Source organism: Camelus bactrianus, chromosome 3 (genome assembly GCF_048773025.1).
Source record: "Camelus bactrianus isolate YW-2024 breed Bactrian camel chromosome 3, ASM4877302v1, whole genome shotgun sequence".
NCBI lineage: Eukaryota > Metazoa > Chordata > Mammalia > Artiodactyla > Camelidae > Camelus > Camelus bactrianus.
The window spans coordinates 93465902-93477955 of record NC_133541.1 but is presented as its reverse complement, the minus strand read 5'-3'; the positions used below and the strand labels follow the sequence as shown (position 1 = coordinate 93477955).

Below are 12054 nucleotides of genomic sequence, written 5' to 3'. Positions count from 1 at the left end.
CGCCACCAGGCTCCTGATCCCAATGACAGGGCTTCTCTGGCTTCACTGTGACTCTGTCCCCTTCCACTTCAGAGGATCCTTTAGGTCCTCCTAAAGTCAGGCAGAGCCCTCTGTTTTGGGGAAGCCTGTTTAGTCTCTGGTTTGTTCTAGCCCAAACAGCCACCCACTGGGCTTTCCAGGTATAGGGGCATCACTACAAGGAAGATGGAATATGCAGAATTTATATCATGAAAACAATAGATTTTGCTGTGCCCAAGACCCCTGTGTCCTTGGGGCCATCAGGCATTAGGAGATTGCAACTTCTGTCCTAAATTCCTCCAATCTCCAGTTTCCAGCACCACTGGCTGGAGGCTCTCTGGGGCCTCTACGTAACAATCTCCTTTGGAAATTCTTGCTCCCCTTTTTCCCCCTTCAGGGAGGAGAGAGCCCCGCTTCTGCTGGGGCCGTGTGGCTTCAGCATGCCCCTCCTTCCTCCCCTCTTATGACACTATGGCTGGGCCTGTGGTGAGGAGCTCTTCACAAATGATTAAAGGAGTGGAATTTGAACAATTCCATCTTGGCAACCTGACAGAGGGTGTACGCATCCTCAACTTAGAGAACACAGCATCCTGAAAGCCAATGAGTCATCCAGACTCTTAAAAGTGATCAGAATCATCTTACTAGATTCAGATTTTTGAGACAAGAAGAATCATTAGACTTACATTAAAGGGCCACTCTTAGTAATTACACTGTGACAATAGGGACAATGTGGGACAGCCAGGAAGGACATTTGATCACACTGGAGATTATGAGAATTGGTGCCTGTTGTCCCAGAAGTTCCCCTATATCTCCTTCTCTCTCCAACTCAGAGGGAGCATGTAGGCTCAGAGAGCATGCTGGGGCCTCTCACTCCTGTGGATGACTCTCATCAACCTGTCTGGAGCTCACCCACTGCTTCTGAGGGAAAGTTGGTGAAGGGCCTGGGGGCCTCTTCATGGCCTTTAGCTTGTGAGGCCCCTTCGTGCAGCCTGATATTCCAGAAGAAGGCTGCTGCTAGGATACAGGACTGCTTTCATCAGTGAGGGTCATCGTGTGCACAGCTGTTAGGCTCTGGTTGTGGACTCTGACTCAGGGTGAGACTAGATCTGCCCAATGATGGCAGACTGGTGCTGGACTCCTGTCTGGCACATGTCTCCTCCACCTGTGTACTGGCCACACCAACTATTCTAAGTCCTTCCATGGGCCATGCCCAGCTGCCCTTTAGCCTTGTCCCAGGCAGAAGCCCCAAGCTTTCATAGCTCAGATCGAAGACATCCCTAGGCTGTTGCTCCCTTAAGATCCCCTCCTCTGTGTTTCTCCCAAGCCCTGTGCTCCTTCAATGTGTCTCAGCTGGTTCCTCCCAGCTCCAGCTCTTATTTAGTGTCATATTTCAGGACTCAACACAGAGCTGGCTCCCTGTGAGTGCCTGCCCTGCCTGTGACAGATCAAAGAACCTGTAGCTATAGTCCCCTCCCCAGCACATATACATCTGGAGCTTATCACATTTGGAAACACAGCCCATGAGTTGAGGTGCTTCCTTCTATGCTGAGTAAAAGCACTCACTGTAACCTCTTCAGTGGCCTCCTCTTCCCAGGCCTCTCAGAGGGGTGGAAGGAGGAGCCCTGCAGGTCAGAAGCCATCCTTACCTAGTATGAAGGCCACCACATAGTTGGAGATCTGGCCCATGCCGACGATGACAAATAATATGGTGAACATCTCCCAGTTAATGGAAAAAATCTGCAGGAAGCTGAAGCCAGTCTGCACAGCCATGGTTATGAAGTGGATGGTCTTCCTGCCAAACCTGTAGAGTATAGCCCAGCACAAAACATGGCCCACGCAGGTCACTGTAGCATGCAATCAGGGTGTGTGGCAAGCCTTAAATCAGACATCGCAGAAGACTTTGTTTTTTCAAGGGCTGTGACAGGCTTTCCTCCCCCTCACATCCTCCCAGGTTCCTTCTTGGTGAGACTTCAGGCATCCATCTGTCCAGGAGGTGACTTTTGAGATTCTAAGCCTCCTGTGGAGGCACCAAATCTCAAAAGCACATAACAGCTTATGCAAGGACCATGTGGAAATCAGCTCTTTAGAACGAGCCACAAGTAGAAGCTGCCACCATATTTCTGGAAAGCGGCTACAGTACAGACTAAAGATCTAATATCAGCAACATGGGAATTCTGTCAATCCAGAACCAAGAGTCTCTCTATGGCAGTGGTGTTCAACCTTGGTTGTGCTTGGAATCACCAGGAAAGCTTCAAAGAATACTGGTGTCAGCAACCACCTTCCTCAGTTCTTACTGTCTGGCTGCAGACAACTACATGCATTTCAGCTTAAAAAAATTTCCCAAGTGACTCTACATGCATCCCAAATTGTGAATCACTGCTCTATGGGAAGTGTAGCTTCCAGCAATGTCCACTGGGGACACTGTAGTGGGCTTGCCTTAATTTCACATTCTGATAGTGTCCAATGGATAGAATGGAACATAGGTGTGAGCAGAACAGTCTTCCACCCAGTTTTCCAAACTCAGGTATCAGGCTGTTGGGCTTGGAGTCCCACTGGGCTTCATAACTGGGGGAGGGACGGCCACTCCTCTGGGAAGTCTTCCCCATCACTGCCACTGACCACTCCCATTTTCCTGCTTGGGTTCCCATAGAATATTCAAGGGCCATTGAGGGCACATCTCCCGGAGCTGTGATGCTGTCTGTTCCAGACTGCACTCCAGGAGGCCAAGAACCAGCCTGGATCAGCTCTGTGGCCCCAGTGTCCAGCCGGGGGCCTGACCCATGGCAGAGATGGGTGCACAGTTAGCGAGCAGGTGCTCACGCTCTGGTCTGACTCTGGCTGATGGCTGGTTGTGGACAGATCGCATGTCATCCAAGAGTTAGGGGTGGGGTGGGGAGGCAGTGGTGAGACAGTAGCAGCTTTTTTTGAGGCATTTGGTGATATAAAGACTCCACTTTCCAGAGGGTCCCAGCAAGAGGCTGAGGGCAGGGGAAACAGGAGATACTGTGGTTTCTCCTATCTCTCACTTGGTGGCCTAAGTGGCCTCTCTTTCCCTGGGTGAAAATACCCTAAATTCAGTTCAAACCAAAGATAGGCAGTGAATTGAAATCATCTTTCCTCCCTCCCAGCATCCTTACCTTTCTGACAGCTGCCCGGACACAAAGGACCCAAGGAGCACACCTACGAAGAACAGGGAGGTGGTGAGCGGCGTCTTCCAATCATCCTCACACACCAGATTCCACTGTCAGGGAAAAGCGTGAAAAGTTAGCCCAACCCCTCAGCAGGCCCAGTCCCAGCCCAGCTCAGAGGGCATATCAGCTTGGCAGCCAGGTAGGCTCTCCTCCCCTGGGCGAGGCTGTAGCTTTTGTGCAAAGGGCACAGGCCTCACAGCCCTGGGGTTGACTCCTGACTGTACCATTTACTGGGGCAAGTCAGGGTCCTCCCTGAGACTCACCCTCCTGTTCTGAAGGGAGGGTGATGACTGTGGCTCTGCTTACGTTTGTGTAGTGAGAAGCCAGCTGAGGCATGGCTTTGACTGGTGACCCCTCAGCTGGGATGCAGTATGAAGCAAAGGTGGCATTTCTGCTTCAGAAGGCATCCCAGCACAGAGGGAAGATGTTTGAAAGGCCTCAAGGGCAGGGTAGAGGGCATGGTCACTCAGTCCAGGTGTGCAAGTTTCCTTTACCTTGTTGAAAAGTGCAAGTGGTCCCTGGGGCCTGTGATTCTGTTTTCTGAATGAATTCCTCTAGAGAACCCTGTGCTCTCTGGCCCACTAACACCATAGGCCCAGCTTAGGGCCTGATCCAGGGCCCCAGTGTGCTGGGGGTGGGGTTCCTACCCCCTATGCAGTGCTCCTTATCTCCCCTCTATACTCCTCCACCCTCCTTCCCATGCAGCCCTCACCCAAGTGTGGTCCCTCCATGTCCCCGGGTCCGGGGGCTATGATAGCCCTAACAAGTCTCTGCTTATGGACCCATAAAATGAGAGTTTCAGCCAGAGTTTCAATTCCCAGCTCTCGACTTAGGGCAATTCAGCAAAATCTCAAGGGGAGGTTGCAAAAGTTTCAATGGGTGTTCAGGGAGCTTTCATTAATTAAAAAAATAAACAGATGCCCATAAATATTTGGGGGCTGTGGGTAAGGGGGTTGCTGCACGAGGCAAGATGATCCCATCTACAGGGAAACCCCCTGCCTCCCACCCAACCCCAGCTCCACTTGGCAGTGGTGCTGCTCCATGACATTCCCAAAGCAATTTAGCTATTAACTCTCACAACTTCCCTGAAATAGATGTAAAAATGAATTCACATATTTATATCATACCTCATTCTGCAGCAGAGAGAGGTATATATAAGGACACACATAAGAGAAATGTGTACAACAAAAAGCTAAGGGAATTGGGGCAAGTGGGAATCACAGGGGAGGCGGGGTTGCAAAATAACCAAGCCAGGGTAAGACTGGCCACTGGCTATACTGCCCAGGGGCCTGTCTGCTTGCCAGGGAAGCCCTGAAATCTGGCTTTGAATATCCCAGCAGCTCAGCTCTCTGGATCACTGTGCAGATGATCCACTCTGGATCATTCCACAGAAGCTCAGTTTTTCTAAGTACTGAGACCCAAGAGAAGTCTCTCCTATATCCTTCCTTCCACAGAGGGGCCACTCTGTGATGTTGAGGATAATGTCTTTGAGAACACCCCCATCCTGGAGACAATAGCAAGATTCAATAGAGTCTGCCTCTCCCGGTGCCCACAATCCTGGCCACAGGCCAGACGCCCAAGCACAGCTCTGCTGAAGAAAGACAATGAGGGCCAGGAACTCAGATCTCTACCCCTCAGACACAACTGAGGGTAAGTCTGAGACCATAGCCAGAGTAGGGTTGCTTCAGCTTGGGCCCCTGAATGGGCTTCATGGGAAAGGGCACAAACCCTCCAAAACTGTATGGCCAGATTCATGTGCCCTCCCTGGCCATGACTCAGAAGTAGACAGGACATGTACCTGAACTAATGGCCAACTACTTACAAAAATCACTTGCCAAAGTGTCAGAAAAGAGCTTGAGATCTGCCCCAACACACAGAGATTAGTGATTGAGGCCCCAAAGCCTCATGATGTGGAGTGTGACCCATTGTGCAGAAGAGTAAACTTAGGCTCTGAGACTGGTGTTTGCCTGAAGTCATAGCAGGTAACTGGGCAAGCGAGACACCAGCTCCGGCCTCAGAACTCAAACTTGTAACTGTCTGCTTTGGACAAGAATTCCAAAGGCCAGACAAAGTGAGTTTATTACATACCACCCCCTGTACTTCTTCAAGGAATGTGACCCCGGGACTAGGGACAGAAGGCCTCCACCACAGCCTTTGGCCTTGGACAGAGCTGAGGAAGTCTCGATAGTAGGGGTATTAATGTGTCCATTATCAATGATCACCATTCATCTGTAGTCAGGCAGAAAAGCTCTTCCAAAGGTAATGTGCTCTCCTTTCTTGTTCTTTTTAATATTTTTGTCAGGACATTGCCTTAGGGGAAGATAGATAGGACTTGGAGACAGAAAAGAAAGAAGAAAGCTGTCAGATGAGGGGCCAGGCATTGCATGGGCAAAGGTAGTGAGCAGACCTGGTGACCTAATTTGCAAGCCCAGTGCAAACAGAAAATTCAGGATCCCCTATTTAAAAACAGTTAAGAATTTCAAGACATCGATAGCAGAGAGTGAAAACTAAGTGGGGGCCCCTGTGTGACTGCACGGATTGATGCTCAGGAAGCTGGCCCTGGTAGTGGGTCGAGCCTGGTCTCTTTAGGGAATGGAGTAAGGAAAGAAGTTCTGACTTGGGTGCTGAGAAGTGTGAAGTGAGGGCCAGCTCTGCATTGCCCTCCTACTGGAGGCCATATGGCCATGGCTCCAGGTTCCCCTTCCCTCCCTGAAGAGGGGCCCAAGAAGCCCTGTCAGCATCATGTAGCACAGAAGGTGGCCATCTGCCCCAGGCCTTGGAGGGTGCTATATGTCTTTGGAGCTCTTGCTTGCATGTGGCAGGAGATGACAGCTGGATCTCATGGCTACCCATGGTGGGTTCCAAGGCTGGGCTCTCTCGGGGAGTTACTGTACCCAGAGTCTTTTTAGAAAGCTACCAGAGACCTGGTAATAGGACCTGAGATTGGCAGATAAAGTTCCAGCTGTGGCTCATGGGACTGGTGACCAATAAATTGGCTGCCAGCCTAAAGAGGGGCCCTTTTCTCCGTGGGACTGTTTTTGGGGAGGCCAGGCTCTGCCTTCCCAGCCCTTTGGGGATTTTAGGAGTGTGTCTTGGAGCCCCGCTAGCCAGGTCCCAGGAAGCTCCCTGTGGTTAGTAATGAAATGGCAGGACCAGTGGAAGATAATCCTTTCCTTGATGAGACAGAACTGTCCTGTGGGTCTCTGCACATGTGTGTACACACATGCACACATACACAAACATACATACACAGGGTCAGCTCAGAGCATAATGGCTGATGGCCTGGTGAGGAGCTGCCCAGCATTGCTCTAGAGCTGTACTTTGAGGTCAAAAACTACCATTTCTGAAACACAACCCACACTCACACATGCCCTGGACAGAGAGTGGGACATGGGAACCATACAGCCCAGAGTGGATAGGGTTAGGGCACTGGATGTGCCCTTGCAGGGTTACTGTGCCTGTCTCATTCTCAAGGTCTTAAACCAATGCTCCCCAGCAGAGCAGAGTAAGCTCCAGTTGGCTGGACCATCTAGCCTTCAGCTCTGCTTTAGTTTGGCCTAGAAGAATATGGCGCTCATGGTCTCAGCAGCAATAATAATAGGAATGATGAGTACAGTGTATTGAGTGCTCACTGTGTGTCTTGTATTATCTCATGGGATTTCAAAGTTGCCATATGAAATGGGTGCTCTCTTTATCGCCATTTTACAAATGAGGAAATGAAGGCACAGAGCAATGAAGTGACCAGCCCAAGTTCTAGAGGATTGGTAAAAGGAATTGCTTAATCATTTATTCAGCTGTCATTGAGCACCTGCTCTGGGCCAGACTCTGTATGGGTCACAAAGCAGACATGGTCACTGCCTCCACAAAGCTCAAGATCAAGCATACCTCACAGGACAGATCAGGTGTGCACATGTGCATGCATGAACCTAGCAATCCTGGGTGGGGCAGGCTTTGTTCTGGGCCACTAGAAGCCTTGCTCTCTGGCTAGAGAGGAAAAGAGGCACCCCCTGCTCATCCTTCTCCAGATGGACAGAATTCTAAAACCTGAACACATTCATATAATCATTTTAGATAACTGATGCTTGCACAAGGCTAAGCACTTAAAACATAGGATACTTAATATAATGGATACGTAATATAGTGGATACTTAATATATTGTTGATGAACAAATGTTGTACAATTAGGAGTAACAGAAAATAAGTTTGGAAATGTCCTTTGAAATCACTGTCAACCTTGAACTCCCCCAAGTAGCCAAAGTCGAGCAGTTTTAGCCTTTTCCAAAGCCATAAAGGATCATAAAGATAAGTGTATCTGCGACCTGCATCGGATTGAGAATCTGGAAGGCAGCCTGATGTTGAGCAAAGAGCACAGGCTCTCTGGGGTTCTGCCACTTCTGGCTGTGTGACTTTGGGCCACTCATTAGCCCCCTTTTCCAACTTCAGAGAAGTGACAATAATACTCCCTCCTGAGGTTGTCGTGAGCATTGGACAGGGAATGTAAGTAGAGTGTCTGACATTAACCATCACAGGCCTCATTAAGTGGTAGTTCCCTTTCTACTAATCTCATGCCTTTGTCCTAAGCAAAACCATGACGTACAACAAGCAGCATTAATGAGTAAGCAAAGCAGGTTACACTTAAACCTGACTAGGCAGAAGAGATTCTTAGAAATAATAACTTTATATTCAATGACTAAAAACTAGAAAAGCTTTTACCACAAGGTGTAAAATCTCTTTACAAATGGACTTCAATCTCAGAGATGACTGTGAATGAAAAATTAGCTATAGTCCATTTAAGAATGAAAAATGGATTTCTCTTGTAGTTGTTTTTTCATTCTGGGGGAAAAAATAGGAAGTATTAGTTAGTTAATAATAGAATATACATTCACTCTTATTTCCTCTTTATAACTCAGTTGCAGATTTAAAGCTGGAAATTTCCTGACCATTGTAGGGGAGGTGGGGGAGCTGGCTGGCTATTTAATTCTTTGTGTATAAGAGCTTTATTGAGATACAATTTATATACCATAAAATTCTTTTTTTTTAAATGTCTACAATTCAGTGGTTTTTACTATAATCACAGAGCTGTGCAATCATCAGCACTATCTAATTTCAGAATGGTTTCATCACCCCTGAGAGAAACCCCATACCCATTAGCAGTCACTTCCCATTCTCTTTCCCAGCTCCTGGCAACCACGAGTATACTTTCTGTCTCTATGGATTTGCCTATTCTAGACATTTAATATAAGTGGAATCATACAATATATGGTCTTTTGTGATTGGCTTCTTTCACTTAGCACAATGTTTTCAAGGCTCATCATGTTGTTGTATGAGTATCAGTACTTCATTCTTTTTTATGGTTGAATAATATACCATTGTGTGAGTTTACCACATTCTATTTATCCATTTATCAGTTGATAGACATTGGGGTTGTTTCTACTTTTTGGCTATTATGAATAAAGCTGCTATAAACTTCTGTGCACATATTACATGGACATATGTTCTCATTTCTCTTGGGCATATATGAGGAGTCGAATTGCTGAATCATATAATAAATCTATATTTAATCTTTTTAGGAACTCCCAAAATGTTCTGTAAAGTGGCTGTGTCTTTTTACAATCCCAACAGCAATGAACGAGGGTTTCAGTTTTTCCATATTCCTATCAACACTTGTTATTGTATGGCTTTTTAACTTGAACCATCCCAGTGGGTGTTAAAAAGTATTTCCATTGTGGTTTTGATTTGCATTTCCATAATGACTAATGATATTAAACATCTTTTGTGTTGAATCTGCAGATCAACTTGGGGAGTGTTGCCATCTTAACAATATTAAGACTTCTGCTTCATGAACAGAACATGGAATGTCTTTCCATTTATTTAGGTCTTCTTTAATTTCTTTCAAAGATGCTTTGTAGTTCTCAGAGAATAAGTTGTGCATTAAAAAAATACATATTCCTGAAGAACTTCCTTTAGTATTTCTCGTAAGGCAGCAGTGCTAGCAAAAATTCTTTGTGTGTGTTTGTGTGTCTGGGAATGCTTTTATTTCATTTTTGAAAGATAGTTTTGCTAGATATAAGATTTGTGATTGATGTCTTTTTTCTTCCAGCACTTTAAATATGTTATCTCACTGCCTTCTGGCCTCCGCTGTTTCTTGTGAGAAGTCAAATATAAATCTTACTGGGATTCCCTTGGATGTGGTAAGTCATACTTTTCTTGCTATTTTCAAAATTTTCCCTTTGTCTTTGTCTTTGAGTAGTTTTACCATGATACGTCTGTGTGTGAAACTCTTTGTTTCTTCTACCTGGAGTTCGTTGAGCTGCTGAGCTGTATAGATTAATGCTTTTCATCAAATTTCAGGAAATCTCAGTATTTCTTTCACTATTTTTTATGCTCCTTTCTCTCTTCTCTTAGTGTTCCCATTATGCATGTGTAAGTTTCATTAATAATGTTTCAAACTTCTCTAAGACCCTGATCATTTCTCTTCATTCCTTTTTTCTCCCTTTTTTGGATTACAATTTGCTGATTCTTCTGTCTGTTCAAATCTATTACAAGGCTCACTAGTGAAATTTTAATTTCAGTTACTGTGTATTTCAACTCTAGAACATCTATTTGATTCTTTGTTTAATATAACTTTTATTTTTATCTCCTAATTGGTATTCTGCATTTGACGAGACGTTGTCATCATACCTTCTTTTACTTTTTAAAGTATAACTTCCTTTAGTTCTTCGAATAGATTTGTAATGGCTGCTTTGAAGTCTTTGTTAAATCTGTCATCTGTGCTCTTTCAGGCAATTTGTTTCCTGCTGCTTCCCTGTGTATGGGTCATGTGTTCCTGTTTCTTTGCGTGTCTTGTAATATTTTGTTAAAAACTGGACATTTTAGGAAATATATTGTGGAAACTCTGAGCACTGAACACCCCTTAAACCTGAGGGTGCTTGTTTTTATTTTCTGTAGCTTGTTTATTTATTTAATGACTTGGCTGGACTCTTAGTGAAGTCTATTTCCCTTGCAGTGTGAAGTCTCTGATGTTGCTCCTCAGAGGGCATAGCCTTGGGCATGTGCACAGTCACCCTGGGATAGCAATGATTTTAGCAGGGCTCTTTTTGACTGTCTCTTTCCCTGGTTTTTCTATTTAGCTGTTCGCCTCTGCTGATATCACACCTAGCTGTTAGGTTCCACCAATTGCTGGCTGATTCCTTTATTGTTTCAACAGTGCCCTGGGGCATAAAACATTTCCTCATCTAGTTCAATTAAATTCAAGATCATTTGCAGGAGTAGTTTTGAGGCAAGGTTTTGAGGTCTGTTCAGACTCCTGGAGGACTGTTATGAGCTGTTCTTTTTCTGGTTCTCTCTAGTAAACTAGTTGCCTTATGGGTTAGCTTGTTGCTCTAATGAAGCTACCAGTCTCCTTTTAATTGTTTACCATCACAATCTCCATTGTTTTAAAGAGCCCTCGTAGGCTTCAACGTCTGCACATACTGTTTCAAATGAAGTTATTTCCTGCGGGGACAGCTTTAGAGCTCTCTGTTGTTATGGACTACTTCTCCCCCTGGGGAAAATCTCTGAGCCCCTGCTCTAAAGTTGGAGAAAGGGAAAGCAGCCCTCAGAATGACACTTCTGCTTTATGAGTTGGATGCTGGTCCTTCTTTTCAGCTTGCATCACTTATCATGGAATTTCCACTCTACAACAAGCTGGGACAAGGACAACCAGCCCAATATTCTCAGCCTGTAGAACCAGGGGTAGAGCCGCTACTATGTGAGAAGGGGCTGAGTGGAGTATGGGATTCCCCAATATTCTGGTTGCACTCACCAGGAATTAAAGATTCTCTAACTCAGAGATCAGGAGATGGAAGAAGGCTAAATCTTAAAATATTCTCATTATCTTTCTTTCTTCATATTAGAGGTAAAGAAAAAGCACTCACTAGTGGAGACTCCTCAGTGAAGAGTTCTGTGGTCATCAGAGGCTGAGCCAAAGCAAAAGACCCAGGGAGTTTAAGTGGGCTGGTGGGGATGGGAGTGGAGGGGCCTGAGGAAAGAAGGAGCACTCAGAGACCTGGCTATCCCCCTTGCATCCCGACATTGGATCTACCACAGCTCTACCAGGCTCCATTCTGGGAACGAGACCGAATGGGATGGGATCTGTACCAGTCACACAGCATCAAAGAGAAACTCTAGAAGGTGCCAGTGTGAACCTGCCCTCCAGTCCTCCAAACAGAGCAGGAGCCACCAGCCCTGGGCTGTCTGTGCCAATTGCTAGGGTATGTGAGTCAACCTAGCCTTCCCCCAGAGCCTCCATTCTCTCTGCACTACCTCTGGTTCAAATGGGGATCCCTGCTGTGAATGAAAAATACTGCAAGCCATATCAGTAAACAAAGAATGCTGTGGCCATCAAGTCATCAGCTGCTACTGCCAACTCAGGATGCAGACAAGCAGGCAGCCCCCAAAGGTGCATCCTGAGAGAACTGAGAATGTGAAAGGACAGGATACTGGCCCTAGATAGCTAGGTGCTTGTCAAAGGAATGATTTCAATGAACCCAGACATTTGCTCCCTCCCATACATAGAAAAGCACTTAATTATTTAATTTGAGATAATCTGATTTTCTTTAGTCAACAGTAAGTAATGTTTTAATGTTCTGACTACCCGGTCTTTGTTTTAAAACTCCTGTATATCCTGGCTCCTCCCCTGCCTCTTTGGAGCAGTCCCTCAGAGTGATTTGAGAGTCTGTCATCCCGGGCTCAAAGGGGGTCGAGTCCTCAGAAGTCCGCCAAGTAAAACATAACTTTCAACTTTTACGTTGTGCATTAATTTCAGTTGACACTGCCTTTCTTTTGAACTCCAGAGATACACTTT

General features: G+C 46.0%; 1 protein-coding gene across 1 annotated transcript in view; it reads right to left on the bottom strand.

The window, feature by feature from the left end:
• The window catches only part of SLC22A4 (solute carrier family 22 member 4), a 40035-nt gene that overhangs the window by 20534 nt on the left and 7447 nt on the right, over window positions 1–12054 (bottom strand). The window contains 2 exon segments of the mRNA XM_074355010.1: window positions 1665–1819; window positions 3156–3259. Coding sequence (XP_074211111.1) covers window positions 1665–1819; window positions 3156–3259 — 259 coding nt within the window.